Here is a 21,603-nt window from a genome sequence, read left to right as displayed (position 1 = left end):
GAGAAAGAGACAGAGACAGAGAAAGAGAGAGAGAGAGAAAGAAAGAAGAAAGAGAGAAAGAAAGAGAGAAAGAAAAGAGGGAAAGAAACAAAGATGGAAAGAAAGAAAGAAAGAAAGAAAGAAAGAGAGAAAGAAAGAAAGAAAGAAAGAAAGAAAGAAAGAAAGAAAGAAAGAAAGAAAGAAAGAATCAAGCGAACGGCCACACGCCTCAGCGACGTGCAAGAGGCACTGTGGAGAAGAACGGGCGGTCACATGACCGACCTCTTCCGGGTTCTCCCCTCTCGGTTTCGTCTCCTAGAGCACGTGGGTTCTTGTTTGGAGCGGGCCCGGAAGTTTCGTTCCGCCGGCTCATTGGGAAGGGCTGAGTTGAGGAAGGGTGCCCGTCTTATCGGGAAAGATATAAGCCAGTGCCGGCAGGTTACGGGGGGTTCAGTCGGACCGGACTGATTTGGGGGAGATACCGGGCATTTTCTCGCCCCCGCAGGTAGGTCCGAGGACTCATTACTGTCGCCTCCCCCCCCCCCCCAGATATTACTAGCGCTTCCACGACACGGGGAAGCCCAAAACTGCCTTATAACCGTTTTCTGCCAACTCGGTTAACTAAGAAAATTGGTGTGGGATCGATCGCGCGTTTGCAAAACGTTTAACAATGCTTGTTGCATGACCGTGGGAGTGCGTATAAACAAGACACGGGACTTGGTACTTGACCCTCGTGGGCATCGATCAGCTTAAGATTCAGGAAAGAACTATTTCAATCCACTCCTTCGTTGAAATACGGCCTCGATTAAAGGGTCTGCGGACCTGACCGCATACACTTTGGATTTCAAACAGGAAACAAATCATGAGATGAAGTTGGGTGGTTGTTGTTGTTTACAAACTTCGGTCTGCTTTGCCTCTGTTTTTTCTGGAATCAACGAGGGTGTTATTTGTTGCATCAGAGAGTAGGAAAGACTTACCGAGGGCTGAAATCAAAGCAAGACCGAAGTGAGCCTGCTGCAGCTTTCTTAAACCAAAGAACCACTCAAGCACAGTTATCCTAAAAAAAATGGCTTTGCCAGTTGGAACTACCAATGGTAGGAGACTCTCGGTTCCAGAGCAACAGGTCAAGCAAGAGCTGGAGCAATTAAGTTTTACGTTTAAAATTGTGGGGCTAGATTTTCCCTCCTTAAAGTATTACCCAGGATGTGGTAAAAATAAATAAATAAATCAAAATACTAGCCATGATGGTGCAGTCAAAACTGCAAGTGCTATATATTTATGTCCAGGCTTGACTTATAACCATAATAATTGAGGCCAGAATTTCTGTTGCTAAGTGAGACATGAGTTTTGGCCCACTTTATGACCTTATCTACCACATTTGTTAAGTTAATAATCATTTTAAAGTGAACCTGGCTTCCCAATGTCTATGGAGGTTCTTAGTCATCCAGGTCATGGTTGTCCCAAAGGTGCTTTTGTCAAGAGGCAACTGGACTTTCTGGTTTCTCTTTAAAGATGTTTTGCTTCTCATCCAAACTTCTTGGATGAGAAGAGAAACGTCTTCAAAGAAAAATCAGAAAGTCCAGTTGCCTCTTGAAAAAAGCACCTTTGGGCCTGGCTTCCCAATGACTTCGCTTGTCAGAAGGTTGCAAAAAGCAATTGTGTTGATCCTGGGATACTGCAACCATCATAACTATGAACTAATTGCCAAGCATGCAAATTTTGATCACATGACTATTGGGATGCTACAATGATTATAAGAATGGAAAATGGTCATGAGTCATGTTTTTTTTTAGTGTTGTAACTTTGGTCACTAAACAAATAGTTGTAAATTGAGGACTACCTGTATTCATCCAATTGCTGACCGTGTATGCTCAGGGGTGTCAAACTTGTGTTGTCATGGCGTTGTCACGTGACGTATCATGACCTTTTTCCCTTTCGCTAAACTGTGCATTTGATGCACGGCCAGCATTTGATGCATTTGGCCCGCGGGTCGTGTGTTTGACAGCCCTGATCTAGCTCTAAGCAGCTTACAATAAAATGAATACATAAAATACACAATATAAAAACAAGCATTCAAGGATTGTACGTGTGGTTATTATCTTGACTTTTTGTGACCATAATCTGGGGACACCTGCCATTTTGAATGGATTTGTACTATAACTCTCAGTCTTTGAGATAGTAAGGAATGCAAAGAAGCTTTTTCAGGAGTTTTGTGATGAATATGTATATATAGTATACCAATTTGATAGCCACGCAAAGCTTTTATTGAGTCTTAAAAATAGGTCAGTGGAGCTGAATTATTTTTGGGGGGAGAGGTGGAAACAGTTATCTATTCTCTTCTGAATAACCAGCATTTTAAAAGAATATATTCATACTGATTTTCAAGCAACGTTGATCATATTGGCTGGTATTTGATATTACATACAGACCTTCCAATAATTCCCACATTTCTAATGGATATTATCATACATTTTAATACATGTTCATTATGACATACATTAGACCCACTTTTGAAGATGAAATTCTGAAGACTATTGTTAACCAAAGTATTAATACATTTTACAACACTTTTTGAATAAGGCCATAGGAAATAGAACTGATTTTACTCAGTTGAAATACTAGTTAATGGGACTATTTAAGTGTATGTTATATATACCTTTCTTTTCAAAGAATTGAAGGACATAATCAATAAAAATGTCTGTCCCAAAAGCCAGTTAGAAGTTTGGAGCTTCAGCTCTTATTATTTTCATTTGGAAAATATTTTATGAATTACTAGCTCCGAATATGTAGTCATAGGATTTGACTAATAATATTTCCTTTACTGAAAGTAGCTGTCAAATTGCATCATTCACATTTGACAAACGGGCAGGCGGCAAACTGGTGGGTGCAACACTTATCACCTCTTCCATTTTAGATTTTCTTTTCCTTCCTTCCTTCCTTCCTTCCTTCCTTCCTTCCTTCCTTCCTTCCTTCCTTCCTTCCTTCCTTCCTTCCTTCCTTCCTTCCTTCCTTCCTTCGTTGTGGTGATAATTTAATTTGGAGGATTTATATTTTTATTTCTAGTATATCTGAGTTGTCTTGTTGCAAGATGGGCGGCAAACAAATAAAATCAAGCTGGTTCATGAAATGTAAAAATATACACTGTGCAAAATTATCTTTCCATTGAAATCATGATATGATAAGCATATGTATATATAAATGATATTTGCTATTTTTCTTCCTCTATAATAAAAGATAAAAGAATCCAGAAATGGAGGAGAAAAAAAACAAAAGGAGAAGTCCCAAGTCATCCATGACTCACGTCAGTCAGGTTCACAACAATAAGAAAAACACTGTGCCTTCTAGCAAAAATATAGCATTTGCTAATTCAGCATCCCAGGTTCATTTACAAAGACCAAAGCTTAAAAGGTAAGGTTTTATATGGAATGTGCTACAGGCAATCAAGGCTGGCTAAATTTGAGGCTGTAAAATTTTCAGGCAGGGACACATTAAGGGATAAAGAATACCTGGTCCACAAAACCATCTAGCTTGCCATGCTAAGCCATCTGTGGCATCCCCTTTTTTGAAGCTTTCCCCCCAGGAGCTACTCGGTATGATGTTTCCCACCCCTCTGATTTGGGCAGGATTGTGGGTCAGACAAACTCAAGCTTCAGGATGCTGGCCCCTTTTGAAATCATCCAAACTCCATTTATGAGTTTTATCAATAGAGACAGTATTTGGTTCCAAACTAATTTTGGTTCTATGTGATAGATTAATGAAACATCATACGAACACACATATTCTTCTTCTTTAACTAAATGGGAGTTTTGTATTTTTAAAATGGAGTGTGATCTTTTATTAGTCGCAAAAATGGTGCATAACACAAAATAAATTACTTATTTCTTCCTGTCAGTACAATATTTCGATACAAATTTCCATAAGCTCAAGAGCTTCAGGGAGCTTTGCGTGCCATCTCAAGTGGCTGAGGCAAGGAACATGATTTTTAAAGTTTTTCAAGGTTTTAAGGGGGATAAAATATACCCACAAAAAAAAGAAGAATAAAGAAGAATAAAGAAGCAATAGTGAACATTTCTTGCCAACCCTGTAACCCAATAGAAGAGAATATCTGCAGCTAAGAGTTGAACAGTGAAGTCTTTGGTGCTGTCTGAGCTAGTTGTTTGCTTGCAGATGTTTCATTACCCAACTAGATGACATCATCAGTGTGAGTAAGTGTGGGGTTTGTTTTCATACAGCAGCTTGCCCTGCCAGTTTTGGTGGGGATGTAGTTTTCTCTTAATAAAAGAACTACCAAGAAGAATGTAATGAAATGTCTGCAAGCAAACAGCCGAGCTTTGAGAGTCCAGGGATTTCACATCCCTATAATTTGAAACAATTAAGAAGGTTCATCTTCAGGGATTTTCTAATTCCCAGATGCTACAGTTTTCCAGATTTTTTTCAAAAAGTGTGAAAAGCAAAGTGGAACAATACCTTCAAAGGAAAAATAAAGATATCAAGACATCATGTGGCATTGCTAGAGCTTCCAAAGATGGATGCCATAGAAGTAGAATTTGAAAAGATTTTCAGGCAATGAAACTTGTTAGTTACAATAATATTTTTTTTAAAACCCTGATGACTTTAATTGTGTTCAAGTAAACTTTGCTCTTAGTCTTTCACGAAACCCAATCAAAACAACACTGTTTGAAAAAATAATGCTGCTCTGGCAGTCATTTCAGGAAATGGATGAGAAAATTCCCAAAAATAATTGAGGCAGAGAATAGAAGCAGCACGCCACTAACATTTTATACTCTATTCTGTTTGTTTGTTTGTTTGTCATTTCTATATCTGACTTCAAGTTTCGCAGAGCTACTTGCTTCTGGTTAAGGGAACTGGGTAAAGAAAAACTAACTACAGAGCAATTCAAATACGACCTGAGAAATATCCCAGCTGCTCTGTTGACTGTTTCCTTTTTAGACTTGGAAAGGAATGTTTTGGTCAGAAAATGGAACAGGACATGTCTGGATAAGAGAGATCGCATCCTTTGGTGAGGTCCTGAAATGTCTCCGTTCTAGAACAAATGCATTGCCATTTCTAGGTCTAATGAACATTGCAGAATGAAGGCAGCAGTGCAAGTTCTGATAATTATTTGAGCCAAGGAACATTTCCCATAAATTTTCTTCCTTTTTCTTCTTAATACTCAAGAACGGAACAATGTGTTCCGTCCTGGATTTGAAGTGGTTGTACAGTGTTCTGTAAATAAAAGTATTTCTGAATGTAAACTGAGAACACAGTCAAAGAAACTATTTCCAAAGATGAGTTCTTGGCTGCTAAAGCTATATTAAAGGTGTACATGTGAATTCCTGTACATTCCACTCTTAAATGGGCTTATATTTCTCTTTCAGAAATAGTAATATTCAATGCAAGCCCACTTTTTTCTTTTGAAGGTCATAGTAACTTTGATAGCAAGTGAGATAGTTACTTTGCTACTCAGAGTTACCTCAAACTGTGATATAAGTGGCATATAAATTTGATAAATACATCCAGGGATACATCCAAGGCTTTGATAGCAAATATCCAGGCATGTTTGGAATCTCCTGCTCAATGGATAAAGTACAGTTGCAAAACAATCAAAATGACAGGTTCTACTTAAATACAGCATAGCTCAGTTTGTCCAAAACATAAGAAAGTGAAAAAGCAAGTTCTTCATGAGATTCCTAATGATTCTGCTACTCCTACTATCTACTGATCAGATAGTAGGTCACACTGGTCAAGATAAGGTGGCGCCTGTACATTAAATCTCTTCCTAAATTATTTTCTCAAGAGGTAAGCCTAAACATGAGGCCAGAAGGTATTACAGGAAGTCAGCCGTCTCACTAAAAGCTGAATCTTCCTGTACAATAAAAGAAGGTTAAAAATGGAGGGTCCTAGATATTGTAACAAGGCTTGCATGTTCTGACAAACATTGAATTTCTGAAAAGGGCCAATACTTCAGCCATAATAACCATTTTCCTTTTTAGCTGGGAGGCTTATTTCATTAATTACTCAGTACAAGAAGAGTAAAGAACAAACAAGAACAGTTGATTGGAACTGAAAGGTACCAGATTGGTTCTTTCAGCTTTTAAGGGCAAAGTGTGGAATTAGTATGCTGTAATTGATGTGGCCTAGGGAATGGTAAAGGAGTATATGATGCAGTCTTTTTTGGAAAATCGGAACAAAACTAATTCCTATCATGATTTGTCCAAATGAGACACCACAATAGGATAACTTCACTTCACTATTTCAATTGCTCCATACCAATTAAAAGAAAATGAGGCTTGAAAACTTTCCTAAGCTATTTAAGCAGTTTTCCATTAGCCGCCTTATTAAGGAAGGCAAAATCTATTGACAGTAGATTTTGATAGATACATTTGATAGATATATTTCCTCATTAGTAGCTTTAGAAATTAATCCTATGAATCATAACCCCAGTTCCTATAATGATTTGTTATTGTATATGTTTGGGAGAGAAGGGGTTAAGTTCTTCCTTCAGAACATTTGTTGAGGTGGCAACAAATGTTGCCAAAGTAGCAAGCAGCTTGAAGGAACTAAATGACAACTTTTCTGTTTTTCTCAGAGGTGTGAAAGAGAAAGCCAAAACACCAGGAGTGGAAAACAAAGGATCCCAGTCAGCTCCAATCCAGCATTCATTTCTCACAGATGTATCAGATGTCCAAGAAATGGAAAAAGGACTTCTGAGTCTCCTGAATGACTTCCATTCTGGAAAACTGCAAGCATTTGGTATTTTTATTCTGACTGTTCCCCTAGATAAATTACGTGTTGAAATGTTCATGTGTTCACTGTTGAAAAAGTGGGACATTGAAAGCATAACTGAAAGCATGATTCACTGAATGATTCACCGAACTCATACAAATTGGGAAATGTTTCATTAAACTTATTTTTTCAAGGCAAAACAAGTTGCTTAGATCAAGGTACTGTTGCTATTATGGTACTACGTAACAGGTTTATGTAACAGTTTTCTACTGTGGTGAGTACTCAAGATAATTTAAAAAGTTTTCAAAAGATAAAAATCAATACTAAAATAGACAGTACTGTTATTTAACAATTCTGAGCCATGTTTTGTATTCCATTTTTAATATATTTGCTATCCGAACCCCTTTTTCAGGATTAATTTTTTTAAAGGAGTAGTAGAGTTGTAAGACAAGGAGATTTTAAAAAATAAGTTAACATTCAGAGTAAATTGTCCACAGTGGCTGTGTGGCTTCACCTGTTAAGACTAGAAAGTAGGGTATGTACCATATATATTTCAGCATACTACGCTCACAGGCCTACGTTCTCGCTAGCTGTGTAAATGATCATAATACATAGATTAGCTGCTCAGAGTCTCCTGACCCCAAGATGGTCAAATTTTGATAAATAAAATAAATTATGTTATCCTCCCATTGAGAGATATATTTTATTTGCTACATATCCCAACATGGGGAGAACAGTCTGAGTCTTGCCCATCAGTTATGAATTATAGCTAGATATTTGAATTTTTACATTATTTTTTGTCTTTGATTTTTTTTTCAGAAATGTTGGGAAAGCTGAAACAAATTGGAAGAAATAAAACAACTCCAGTGAAGTGTTTTCTTTAGAATAATGAGCACAGTGTGACAAAAAGCTGTTGTTTTATTTCTTCCAAATGTCTCTGGTTATGGTTGAGCAATGTGTAGAGGCATGCTTGTAGACTCTCTTGCAATTCATAAAATCAGATGTGTTTTTCTGGAATCATGCTGAAACTGGGGGGAGGTATTTGACCCTAGGAAAAGATACCACGGCTTTTAAAGAGTTGCAGAAAGCTGTCCTGTAAGCATGCTTGCACTGTCCAAAGCATCTTTTTGCCTTTGTTCACAGCCCTACTTTCTGTTGACTTGTAATAAGTGTTGACTTTTATCTAGGGCTACTGCAGAGTACTGCAATTCCTGTATGTGGAGGACAAGCAATGTAGTACAGTTCTCAAAGGCAACAGTGAGATGACTTTCTTGTTCCTAGGTGGCCATGACTGAGGAAGGAAGGAAGAAGAGTCAGGGCTTGATTTGCTGACTTTTTGTTTAAAATCTTAAGTAAGCTTCAAAGGATAGAAGAGACACCCAGAAATAAAATTACCGTGTTACTAAAGCAATGCTTCTCAAGCTTGGATAAATTACTCAGGCTCTTTGGATAATGACATACAAATCTATTACTGAATCACCTCAGGGACATTGAAGTTAAAAGTGTTTTACCTACAATGGGTAAAAGGGACCCTTCTGATAGGTGGCTTTGGGTAACGAAGGAAAACATTTTGGGGCAGTGGATTAAAGTATACTTTTCCATTTAATAAGCATACCAAGCTTGAGTAAAGTTATGCAGATTACATTGTATTTCTGAAAATAATAAAATGAACCTAAATTCACTAAGGGTATAAAAATGAATATGGTAAGACTTCACTATCAATGGTCTGTACCAGGGGTGGTATTCAGCCGATTCAGACCGGTTCTGATGTACCGTTAGTGGAAATTTGGAATCCAACCACTGTTCTGTACTGCTGCACAGGTCTAAATGGGACTGCCTCTGAAAATCACCTGGAGCCTTCTGTTGATCCACTATATGACAGCCCAGGTGCTAGCTGTTACATGCTGACATGACACCTGTGCTCTGGGCCCTACAATGGCTCCTGTTGGTTTCTAAGTGCACTTCAAATGCTGGTTTTAACTTTTAAAGCCTTACATGGCTTAGCATGTAGGTACTTTCAGGACTACCTTCTCTAACTAGTCTTCACCTGTATGTTACCGTAGAACCTGCTGGTGGTCACTCACATCTGCAAAGTCAACAGGGTTGGAGACTCACAGGTTGCTTGTCCTTTGGTGTGCCTGCATTCTGGAAGAGTCTTTTCCTGGAAATTGTGTCAACCCCCACACTTCTGATTTTCTGTAAGCTATTAAAGTGGAGCTTTACAGAGAGCTTTTGAGATTTGAGATCGTGTCATAAACTTCCCTTAGGGTTGGCTGACTATTTGTAATTTATTTTCTTTCTCTTTTTTTATTGTGAATGTTTTATGATATTACATTGATGGAAGGAGTAAACTAACAAGATTCCTCTTGAATGTGGTGAGGTAAATCCAATAAATCATATTTATTCATCACCCCACAAAACCACTTTTTAAAAAATGCTATGTGGCTTCAAAGTCTCCAGAGATGCCACATCTTTAGCTTGTGATCGCCTAAAGAAACCAGAAAACCATCTGCAAGATTTATGGAAGGACAGGTTCAGGGAGAATTACTATGAAGAAGAACTAAATTATGGGGTTTTCAGATCTTCAAAGGGGAACATTGCTTCTATGCTGTTTCAAGCGAAGTACTCTTTTGAAGCTGGTTTGTGAAGTCATGTTGCCCTTCAGTTCTGAAGAGTAAAGCACTGGCGTGATGTTGCACTTTGATCATTTTCTTAAGCCTCCTGTCGCAGTTCTGATCTGTCTTATTAGCATGATGGAAAGTTAATACTTTTAATTATTATCAAATCTTTGGCTTAATGCTCTTTTGTACCTTTGTTTACTTCAGGAAATGAATGTTCTATTGAGCAAATGGAACATGTAAGAGAAATGCAAGAGAAGTTGGCCCGCTTGAACTTGGAGCTTTATGGAGAGTTGGAAGAACTCCCTGAAGATAAAAGAAAATTAGCTAGTGACTCTAATCTGGATAGATTGTTGTCAGATGTAAGTATAAACAGGGCGGTTATAATAGTGTCTTGCAAAGGGTTTGTTTCAAAGATGCTTTTTCAAATGGCAACTACCCTTTGTTACCCTTGAAGATGTTTTGCTTCTTCAGTTCTGTTTGTTTCAAACAATTTTGAGCACCAGATTTTTAAAGAGTGACCCATTTTAACAGCAAAACTGCCTCACAGTGCTCAGAGTGCTTTGCTTTCAACCCTGTACTTTTGTGAAATTTTATGTTGAAAATTGTTCAAAATGAAGCATTTTGCATATTCCTACTTGATGGCAGAGGTGCAAAAATTCCCCTGGCTTCAGGTCTGTTTGTTATCCTTCAAAAATATATGGCTTTGTTATTTTTGTAGAATTTGCATAATAACAAAATTACATTGTTCAAAGTATAACCTTTTCCTTCATAAGTGAGGGTGCACTAACAATGAGACATTTTCCCAATATTATACTATACCACCCTCTATTGATAAAGAAAAAACACTGCAGCCTTTCCTTTTTTTAAAACAGGAGAATACATTTTAAAAGGAAATTATTCGGCCTTTTGTCTCCTAACTCCTTCCTAAAACCCTATGAATACCATTAAATTTTCATAAATGTCAGCATTACAATCTCTGGAAGCAACAAAAGAGATATTGATAGGCTTCAAATATTTGTTTTGCATTCTGTCTTTGTGGTATCATTACATTTGCATTTGGAAATTTGGTAAAGGATGAAAGTTGAATCTAATGTGGATTGTAAGATTAGTTTCATGCTGTCACAACTGTTTGAATAACAAAAATTATTAAATTGGTGGGCCATTGTTGTTTCCCAAAGTAGAAGTCTCATGCAGAAAAGGCAAATTCAATTTATTTTTTTCTATCATTGATGAAAAACTGTTCTGGAGAGTTTGGAAACACTGCAGAACAGTGTGGGGACATTGCTGTGGGAAATTGACATCCAGTTCTTTCCCCAGTTGGCATTCCAGTAGATCTCAGTCTCTTTTCTAAATACAATTAAGCCTTACTGATAAATTATCTGGACAATTAATAAGTGCAACTTTTTATATTTCTTTCTACTGTAGCTGGAAGAACTGAATTCTTCTATGTATCCTTTTTGTGAAATGTCCAATTGTGACCAAATAGCTGTCTAAATGTAATAGCTCATTTAGGGTAAAATCCAGTCCATGTGATACAGCTGCATCTCAATCTAAGAACAGTTTGATCTGTTTTATCTTTTTAAGCCTGCAACCCAGAAACATTAAACATTTCTTCATGATTTACAAGCTATTTTAAATAGGCAACTCACATTTCCTCCCTTTTTGTTCCCTCCATTTCTTTTTACTTCCCTCTCTTTGTACTTCTCCAAATTTACCTGGTTACTTTAACTTCTGCTCAGTTTTTGAACAGAGCAATATTTCCTTATTGGTTTTAAATTGTTTCCTATTGTTTCCAGTAGTAATAGCAATAGCACTTAGACCTATATACCGCTTCACGGTGCTTTACAGCCCTCTCTAAGCCGTTTACAAAGTCAGCATATTGCCCCCAACAATCTGGGTCCGCATTTTCCTGACTTTGGGAAGATGGAAGCCTGAGTCAACCTTGAGCTGGTGAGAATTGGAACTGCTGACAGTTGGCACAATTAGCCTGCAATAACTCCATTCTAACCCTGTACAACCATGGTTCAATATAATAATAAAAATAGTAAAGTTATAGTAAATGCAGTAATATTAAATGTAATAGTAAAAGGATAATACAGAATATTGGACCAAGGTTGTGGAGAAACCAATTGTCATACCCAGTGTGAAATTAAGGAACATAATTTCGATTTTGAATTTTTTAAAAAATGTTAGAGCAGTAGGAACTGGGTCTATAATGTGCATAATTTCCCCCTCCAGACCCCCGTGTGACATAGTCTAGTAGCAACTTGGTGTTGTGAAGAAGTTGAACTAAATCCATGGAGCCTCATGCTCAGGTCCACCTTCCACCACTGTAACCCCCTGAATGACTTTGGGTGATGTTTGCTCTCAGCTCAAGCTTACCCAGTTAGTTTTCTTTTGTTAGAAATTAAAGGTGGAAAGGCTTTCGTGTCTGCCACCAGCTCCCAGGGAAAAGGCAGATATCAGTGAAATAAATAAAACAGCAACTTGAGAAATTCAGTATTTAGAGAACTTATTCTGGGATTATAGCAGGGAAAGAAGCCATTGATTTTTAAATCTTTCACCCTACTTCTATCTATGGCTATAATTTAAACTTGAGCGAAGTAGTACTACAATTGCATGTTTTATGTGAAACGAAATTTGTCCATCTTTCTCATGCTCACCTGCTACTCAGGGTCCTTTTTCAGATTAAATGAAAGACAAAGTTCTAGGTATCTGGAGCTTCTTAAAAACCTTTCCAGATATTACCTCAATACTTGCTTTTCCTGAAATGCATGTAATTAGAAGAACATAAGGGGTTTTAACTTTAGCTCATTGAATGCTATTCCTTGACTCCTTGCCTCAGACAGAAACTTCACTTAGCAGATGTTCAAGATCTTCCGAATACCAGCACAAGCTAAATCTGCCGTTTTCTTGCTTCTTTGGGGGATCCAAGTTCTCGTATTTAATTTCCAGCAGACTGTTCCTTGCTTTTGTAACAACATGTTTGAAATAATTAATATGTGCACACATTCCTCTTAGCAGACATGTATTGTTGCGGCCTTGTCAGGCTTGAAGCTTAGGCTACAGTATGGCCATGTTTTGCTGCTATGCTTTGTATTGTTGCCTTAACCTCTGTGAAAAGTGGGGAAACTTGAAAGAGCATTTTTAAAATGGAAAAAAAAGAGTTAATAATGAGCTGTGCCGTGCCTGCTTCCTTTTCCACAATGTAGACAATCAGCACATGCTCAGTGATGCCATTAAATGAATGTTTAATTTATTTTAGCAATAAAATTATTTTAACGACCTCTGTTTTCTATAGAATTTATTGAGTGTTTTTATGTGTATCTTTATTTATTGAATTTATAAAGCTGCCAAATTCATAATTTATTGCTCTGGGCAGCAGATAAAAGTAAATATCCAATAAATATAAAACCAGCATAATAAACTCCACCAATAGAGAGATAATCAAGGCTGAAAATAATAGCAACAGCACTTAGACTTATATACAGCTTCACAGTGTGTTACAGCCCTCTCTAAGTGGTTTACAGACAACATATTGCCCCTAACGATCTGGCTCCTCATTTTACCAACCTTGGAACACTGAAGACAATCTTGAGCTGGTGAGAATCGAACTCCTGGCAGTCAGCAGAATTAGCCTGTAATACTGCATTCTAACCATTATGCCACCATGGTTCAAATAAACACTCTTCTCATAATTGAATGGGTTCAATTACCATCTTGGCCCAAGACATAAGACAAAAGCATCTCTTCTCAGCTTTCCAAAAAGGAGTAGGATCAGAGTGCCTTCATATCAGGGGTGGGGAAGAAGCTCATCCAAAGAGCAGATGTTTCAACAGTAAAGATATGGAGTCTAGGTCCCATTAGGTAACTCTGCCTCAGGGGACCTGAAGCATGTCTACTTTGGGCAGCTGAGTTGGGTGAGCAGATGGGCTCATATCCTGCACATAACTCAGCCCTCAGAGCAAGGGAGGAATTGCACTACATTTTCATTAGAGCTGTACATTTCATTTATCACTTGGCAGCCCTTGTTATTAGAAAGAACGAGTTTGCAGTTGTATATTGATTTCATCCATTTAATAACCTTGAGTGAGAAAACACTCAGACATTTGTCTGCAAGCAGTCAACCAAGAAATTCAGAGAACACCAAGGATTCCATGTTGATCTCTGTTGCATGTATATATATATCTTTATTTTAAGTAATGAAAGTGTGAGGGTATGCTGTTCACATTTTCCACTTCTAGTTACTTTCAGGTAATTAGCCTTCTATAGCTGTATGGTCTTATTATTTTCAGAGGATTGATGAAGAGGAAATTAAAACCAGATGCCAGACACTTTTTGTGTAAAAATGAATGGTTTCATACGGAGATCATTATATTGATGACTGATTAGCATCAAAGCTTTACTCTCACAGTAATAACACACTTTCTCTGCTGAGCTTTACTGATCTGGGTCCTTCCACATAAATGGGGACTACAGTAATTCTCATTAGTATAGATATTGGCAGGTTTTAATTGTTTCAGAGGTGTTAACTTCAATGGTAAGTTGTTTCCGTTTTCTGGAAAATTATTTGAATCTGTACTTTGTATCGCTGCTTGATGTGTTAAAATTAGTAATATGGATTTCTATTCCAATACTTGATACTCATGGAAATTACCACTACAGATGTGAAACCTCTTCATCAATGGTAGTATTCAGCCGGTTTGCACTGGTTCAATCGAACCGGTAGCAAGGATTTGGCGTGGGTCGCCGAACCGGTAGTAACTTCTGGTTGGCCACACCCCCAACCCGGTCACCTGGTCACCATTCGCTCGCTTGCCCCGATGCCCAATGCTAGCTCACCCCGTCCACCTGATGCTCGTCCACCCAGCCACTCCTTAAGGTATTTTTTTTTACCTCCTGACAATCAGCTGTTCCTACGAATAGCTGTGCCAGGATTCTCCTCACTTCTTACTGCTTTGCCCAGGAGGCTTGCCTGAAGCCCAGGAAGACAAAAAATGGAAGGAGGGGGCACAGCTCCCCCTCCATTTTTTGCCTTGGCTCCAGGAAAGCTTCCTGGGAGCAAAAATGCCCCCCTAGAGGCTCCTCTGAGGCCAGGAAGGCCCCAAAATGGAGCATGGAGTGGTGGTGCGCGCCCCTCCTATGTTCCCTTTTTTTTCTTCCTGAGCCCCAGGGGAGCTTTCTGGGAGCAAAAACACCTGAGGTCAGAAAAGCCCCAGTGGGGGGTGGGGGGGTGCTGCCAAAAAAAGCCATGCCCACCCAATCCCATGGCCACACCCACCTAGCCATGCCCAGATAAGTGGTAGAATTTTTGAATCCCACCACTGCTCTTCATATGGTGGCTTCATGACTAGTGTGCTGCATCTTAACATATGATGTGGTCAACTAATAGAAGAAGCTGATGTCTACATAAGCCAAGAAACACACTGATCCTTAGTCTAACTGAAGTAGTCAAGATGACCACTCCAGATTACTTTCTCTCTATCTTATATCTTTATAAAATCTTTCCGTTAATCCTGAAAATCAGGAGATTTTCTGGAAAGAGATAGTTAGAACTGCATTTGTGATATATGGTATGCCATATATTCAAATGATCTCAACTGCTAAGTAGAGTTGATGATCTATAGACGCGTGCAAACCAAACATCCTAGACAGAACACAGCTTCCCCATTTTAAGCATACATCCCCAATTTCTTCTCAGCAGAGGTGACCCAGAGAACATTAAACTCATTATGAGGACAGCCTTTTTCTGCAGGCATTGCTTTTGTTGCCTGTGTTCCGCAACTTCTTTTACTACAAAATACAAGAACTCATATGTTCACAGCTTATTATTTGGAGAAATCTTATTTTCACTTAGCAGGTTTCCACTAATTCAAGAGGCCTTTTCAATCCAAGCTGATGTTATTTGAAAAGGAAAAAGTAGAAGCAATTTGAAGATGTTTGCTTCTGGGTTTTTGTTTTTGTTTTAGCAAGGAAGATGGGCATAATAAGTTAAAGTTGCTATTACATTTGGCCCCATCGCTATTTTCATAAGTCCTTCAAAACTTAATTGTGCCAAAAGGCCTGGGGGCTCTTAAGGGCATTGTGAGTTGTTGAAGTAGTTTCACTGTTAATATTTGTTGCTCTCTCTTTGCCTTGTAATAATATTAATGGTTTTAAATTATTTTATAGTTTTTTATTGTATGCCATCCTGAGTCGCATTTTGTGAGACGGACAGCCATATACTGTAAATATGATGAATAAATATTTTATGTCACTTCTGCATCTTGTAAGAATTGGCACATTTTGTTCTTCAGTGCCAGCAACACTGTATGAAAGTTTGCTGGGTTTTTTTTAAAAACTGGCTCTCCCTTTCTAGGAAGATTTTTAATCTCTCTCGTTCTCTCTCTCTTTTTTAATCAAAGCCCCATCAGAAGAAATACTGTTGTATAAGTACACAGGTTGATAGACACAGTGCTACAGTGCCATGCAAATCCAAGGGACTTTGTCCTTGTAAATAGATTCAAAGTGGACAAGGAATAGATTCAAACTGGACAAGAAATATTTGTCACCAGTGTTGGCTAAAAGCCCAAGATGTGTTGTATTGTGTACATTAGTTCCTATGGAGATGTGGAGAAGACCTTCAGCCAACAGCACTTCTGGCTTTTCTCAGAAGGGAAAGATCCATCAATTCTTAAGGTAAAGTAGTAGATCTACCTGTGATATTATTTATTTGTTCAAACATGTGAATGGATAGATAGGATATTGAGGGGTCGGGGTGTGTGTGTACTGTGTGTGCTGTGTTTCAGAAACTGCAGAATTGATATTCTCTTAGACTAAAAATAACAAAACATGTCATAATACTGAATCCTAAGACTGATGCACAAAAGCTTAATTTGTAGTATAATTCTAGAGGTTAATAGGATTCAAATTAATTTCAGAGTGCAACTGTTTCCCTTAAAATATAAAAATTAACCTAGCAAAAGGAAAGAGTGAAAATAAGATCAAAACTTGGAACATTAGAGGGGGAGGAAAATTTTACCTTTTTGCTTTTCCAGTGAACATTATTAAGCTTTAATCTCACTTCTGTCTTTCTTGTGTTGAGGTATCACCATCTTTTTCCCCTGAACCACAAAACCCACAACGGAGCTTTTGAAAAGAAAATGTGTATGTTTTAATAAGAAACTAATAGCTTAGTATTTGATTTCTCCCCTTCTGCACATAGATATTGGTAGTAGCCACAGATTTATTCCCTGCATTTTAACCCCATGTTTTAAACAGTTGTTCCCCCAAATAGTTTGTATAAGAATGGAAAGAGTCCATGTACGCAGTCTAGAACAAGAGATCCAAAGCTCCTCAGCTCATTGACCCTGATATTTCATTTTTAAGAGATTCAGAAAAAAGAACTATAATATTTCTAAAGCAAATTAAAGATAGAAAAGGTGAACAGGGATTTCTTCAGATATATATAGTATGTAGATCTCACCCAGTATCATCAGATAGTACAATTTTTTGTCCAGTTACTAATACTGATGATAAATTAAAATACCACAGTTTGTCATGTGGCCAAATCATCATAATGCAAATTAATTGATGTTGGTGTCTCACTCAATATGGATTGATGGGGATCCAAGTAATATTTGGGGAATGCAGCGAAAGATAATCATACAATATGTAAAGTGTCTATCTGCTCATTCTGATAAAGTTACTAACCTCTAGAGATTACCCATGAGGTAGCATTTCCAGTTCCAAATTCATACTTCAACCCCTTCTGCACATTATAGCCCCTCCCACAGCTTGCACAAACAATACCTTTTTTGGTAGGGGAACAATGGGTGTCAGATTACCTGTCAGATTACAGAAGGCCAATATGTATTTATTTATTTCATTTATATCCAGCCTTTACTATTTTTACAAACAACTCAAGGCAACGAACATATTCAATACACATTTGCCTTCCTATTTTCCCCACAACAACCCTGTGAGGCGAGTTGGTCTGAGAGAGTGACTTCCCAAAATCACCCAGCTGGACTGCACAAATCAATCCAAGTGTTTTGTTTTTGCCAATATTAATACATAACATTAATAGCATAAATATGAAATGCCACATTTCTTATTTTATAATGAGATCAATATTACAAAAATTGATAGAGGGTACCCAGAATAATTTTTTTTAAAAAAACTAAAGACACAGGTATTTGGCTTGTTTTTAGAGGTTTTGATTAGGATATAGATTTTAGCTGAATTTAGACCTCAGTATTTCCTCTTGAGCATGAAAGTTACACCATTATTCTGTTTCTAGCCACTAATAGGAATCTAATTGATGTGTACAACAGAATTAACAGCAGATAAAAGTGACTATTACCTGAATAATTATAGTTCATACAGTATATACACCACATGGTGACATTTGAAAAGCATAGGATATTCTTACAAGAGACAGAGTCTGCATCAGCCTCAGTCAATGGAAATCCTGCGTACACGATTCAGTTCTTGGACACCAATTGAAAACAAATCACTTAACAATCAGGTAACGTTAAATTAACACTTAACACTTAAACTGCTAAACTTTTACAATTTAATATTTCCAAAATTTTCATAGCTCGCGTGTCCACCAGCAGAAGGCTGGTTTTGTAGTTTGTTTAAATGTTTCCAGAAAAAAGTATATGCCAAGTTTGTTGTAGCAAATACATGCAGGGGTGGGATTCTACCAGTTCGCACCTATTCGCTAGAACTTGTTAACATTCTAAGCAGTTTGGAGAACCGGTTGTTAGAAGAAATTACTGGCCTAATCCTGTAAGGAAGGCAGGAAGGAAACATTCTGGTGTTGCTTACAGAAACTGCCTCTCTGTTAACCCTTATTACATTCTTGGCAGGACTAGACTTCCTGTCTCAGGAACCTCTCTGGAGTTTTTTTCCCCTCCTTTGCTGGTACTTTGCTTGTGTTGAGTGACCATTCAAAGTTACAATGGCACTGAAAAAAGTGACTTATGACCATTTTTCACACTGTTGCAGCATCCCCACAGTCATGAGAGGCCAGGCGAGGAGATGCATGCCTCAATGTGAGTGATATTGAATTGGCCACGCCCAGCCAATAACATGACCACAAAGCCACGTCCACCAACTAAGCCACACCCACAGAACTGGTTGTTAAAAATTTTGAATCCCACCCCTGAATACATGCATGCCATGAAATTGTGGTACCTGGTTCTGCCTATAACTGAAGACTATTATAATAAGCCTTCATAAAAACTGGTTGAGTTCTGCTTCTCCCCTTCTGGTTTCAACCAAGAGAATATGTTTGTTATTTTAGCACTTGTTAACTTACAGGTTACCCGCAGCAAAAATCTGCTACTGTAGACAAATATTATTTTGATGCCCATTTGACCCGTGGTTTCTATATTCTTACATACATCTGGAATAAATACAGTTGCCTCATACAACTCTTGTTCCTTTTTTTCTTTTTGGCTGCTAACATTAAAAAAAATCTGTAAAATAAATCTCATATCGAAAATGTTTTTCTCACCACAATCAATTGATGCAACATTGTTTTTTAAAAACACATTTTATTGCTTTTAGAATAATAACAAAAAAGAAAAAAAAGGAATAAAACACAAAACCACATTACAAAAATACATAAGGAATACTTATGTGAATCAGTAAAAAGTATATTAGATGCATAAACATACACATGCTCATAATATTTACATTATGTTATATATAGAGAATTGTAATTGTTTACTGTATATTTACTCTTATAGTGACATACTGTACAAGAAAAGAAACACTAAGAAAAACCCATATAAACATTAGAATGATCCACTGGTTTTTTTTAACACTGTATTGTCTGTAAGGACATCTATACAGCCTTGTTCTGTCATGGTGGCGAAGTGGTTACAGTGCAGTGCTGCAGGCTACTTCTCCTGACTACCAGCTGTCTGCAATTTTGCAGTTCGAATCTCACCAGGTCAATGGTGGGATTCAAATTTTTTTACCACCGGTTCAGTGGGCGTGGCTTGGTGGGCATGATGTGGCTTGGTAGGCATGGCAGGGGAAGGATATTGCAAAATCTCCATTCTCACCCCACTCCTGGGGGAAGGTTACTGCAAAATCCCATTCCCTCCCCACCCCACTCACCTGCTTTCCAGCTCTGTTCTCCTGTGCAGGGCAACAAAAAACGACCCAGCTGATCAGCTTGGACTCAGGAGGCAGAGAATAGATTGGGGTGGAGCCAGTCAGAGGTGGTATTTGCCGGTTCTCCAAACTACTCAAAATTTCTGCTACTGGTTCTCCAGAACTGGTCAGAATTTTCTGAATACCATCTCTGCACCAGGCTCAAGGTTGACTCAGCCTTCCATTCTTCCGAGAATGGTAAAATGAAGACCCAGATTGTTGGGGGCAATATGCTAACTCCGTAAACCACTTAGAGAGAGCTGTAAAAGCACTGTGAAATGGTATATAAGTCTAAGTGCTTTTGCTAAGTGCTGTTGCTAGTACCTACAATTGGAACAGAAGTGCAGTATTCCATTCCTCTGATGGCCTCCAAATTCTGCTATCTTGCCTGTAGAATTATAATGTTGACTGTCTACTATTCTTCAGGATGTTCAGTTCCTCCCCCACCCCAATGATTTTCCTTTCTGCTTTTTTTAAAATATATATAACAAAAGCCACACTGAGTTGTACAGAGTCAGACAGGTTCAAAATTTAAATCAATCGATCAATAGTATTGACGTCAATTTTAGCAATTTTATTGATTTTCTGCTTTGTATATTTTGGATTTTTGATATAATAAAGAACTACTACTACCAGGCTTTTTCCCTAAAAAAATTCTTTTAGAAAATAAACCAAAATGGGATGCTAGTGGCATGCTACAAAGCTAATTGTTGTCCCTTAGCATTATACTTACCAATAGTATATTTATTAATGATAATTTTTAATAATATCTTAAGGTCCTAGATAGGCCTAAAAAGGATGGAGCTCAGCTGAAAGAGACTCTGCCTACTGCGTACACGTGAGGAAAAAAAGAGCATAATAGAAAGTAAATGAGTGTTCTGTGACTGACACCTGTTTTGTGAGGGTGGTCATGGTTTATTTTGAATATTTCATTGGGGTCCCCAGACCATAAAGATTTTTTTGCTCCTAGTCCAGACTTTTTTAGGAAATAATCCAGCCAGTCAGAACTTCATGTGAAGTTAACTTGATTTTGCAGCATATATTATTGTCTGAGGTCCTCCAGATACAGTAGTTAAATTAGCATTGTCCAACACAGCCAATAATGAGGGTTGTTGAGAATTGAAGTTAGCAATGTCTAAGGACTCCAGATTGTTACCCAAGTTACTCTCATCTTATAATGAGGTTATAAAATGACCCTAAAGTGAAAAATTAGTAGTACTGTATGTGGAATGGTCTAATCTTGTATGTTATTGAACTGTCTTTTTTATTTAAAAAATGTGTGACTTTGTTTAGCTTTATCAGGAAAGAATCAGACTTATAAGCCACTGGTTTGACTTGTGGACAGACAAACAACGCAAGCATTTTCTCTTCTTGATACTGAACCAGTGCAATAAATCACAGCTGAAGTAAGTGATCCACTTGCTTTAATACTATGCTTTGTGAAAAGAAAAAGTAGATTATGCAAGAGCACTTCCTATAATATAAATTATTTACTGCACCATTGTTTGCTTTTTCTAGAATCCAATCCTATAATTAGCTGGAGCTCATTGAGATCTCCCAAACAGAGATCTAGAAGTACTAATTCTTGTAAAATGTATTAAATTTAATGGACCAAAAGGAATATTTCCAACCTTTGGGATCTAGAATTCAAAAAACTGACTGGTGCTAAGGCAGAAACTATATCTATTGTAAAATTATTTTAAATTAATTTAGCATTGTTAATAAGGTTATTTCCTAGGTATTTAATAATTCTCTGTGTTAAGTTAACAGTTGTGATTTAGCTACAACTTTTGGTAGATCTTTGGGCTAGTGGTAGCTCTGTCCATATGTGTTATAAAATACATACATGAATACCTTACTTCTATATAGATGACAAGATAAAGTCTCATTCCATAAATTATGGAACAAAAGAGTTAAGGAGTAAATGTATTTTAAGAGTAAAATACATTTTGTCCAACACAAAGCCCTATTTTCCAAGAAATCGGGGGAAGGTGGGCCAGAATGGGAAAAGTACATCGGATGGAGATCTGCCTCTGGTACCAAAGATCTTGGCCTCCTGATACAGTCTTTAAATTTGAACCTGCCCACCAGCTTCCTATAAAACTGGAGACTATAATCGTGTGTC

General features: G+C 37.6%; 2 protein-coding genes across 3 annotated transcripts in view; both read left to right on the top strand.

Annotated features, from left to right (window-relative positions):
* The first annotated feature begins 277 nt into the window (after nucleotides 1-277).
* Nucleotides 278-12,611, top strand: CCDC28A (coiled-coil domain containing 28A). 2 transcript variants are annotated; one of them, XM_026666175.2, is made up of 6 exons: nucleotides 278-484; nucleotides 3,214-3,387; nucleotides 6,569-6,732; nucleotides 9,531-9,685; nucleotides 10,752-10,774; nucleotides 12,172-12,611. In XM_026666175.2, exons 2-6 carry the CDS (start codon nucleotides 3,230-3,232, stop codon nucleotides 12,224-12,226), a joined length of 555 nt encoding a protein of 184 aa, XP_026521960.1. In that variant the 5' UTR covers nucleotides 278-484; nucleotides 3,214-3,229; the 3' UTR covers nucleotides 12,227-12,611. The 2 variants fall into 2 exon arrangements, with proteins under 2 accessions (XP_026521960.1, XP_087826844.1); XM_087970718.1 differs by having other exon boundaries at nucleotides 282-484; nucleotides 3,221-3,387.
* Nucleotides 12,612-15,939: 3,328 nt separating this feature from the next.
* The window catches only part of ECT2L (epithelial cell transforming 2 like), a 47,456-nt gene continuing 41,792 nt past the window's right edge, over nucleotides 15,940-21,603 (top strand). The window contains exons 1-3 of the mRNA XM_087970922.1: nucleotides 15,940-16,004; nucleotides 17,694-17,835; nucleotides 20,772-20,884. Coding sequence (XP_087827048.1) covers nucleotides 17,770-17,835; nucleotides 20,772-20,884 — 179 coding nt within the window. The 5' untranslated portion in view covers nucleotides 15,940-16,004; nucleotides 17,694-17,769. The remainder of the gene's footprint in view (nucleotides 16,005-17,693; nucleotides 17,836-20,771; nucleotides 20,885-21,603) is intronic.

This window comes from Notechis scutatus, chromosome 1, assembly GCF_049901735.1.
Source record: "Notechis scutatus isolate UNSWTSFEM ecotype Mainland chromosome 1, rNotScu1.2, whole genome shotgun sequence".
NCBI classification, from domain to species: Eukaryota; Metazoa; Chordata; class Lepidosauria; order Squamata; family Elapidae; genus Notechis; species Notechis scutatus.
Note: the sequence above shows the minus strand (reverse complement) of the source record. Positions and strands in the feature narration are given on the sequence as shown.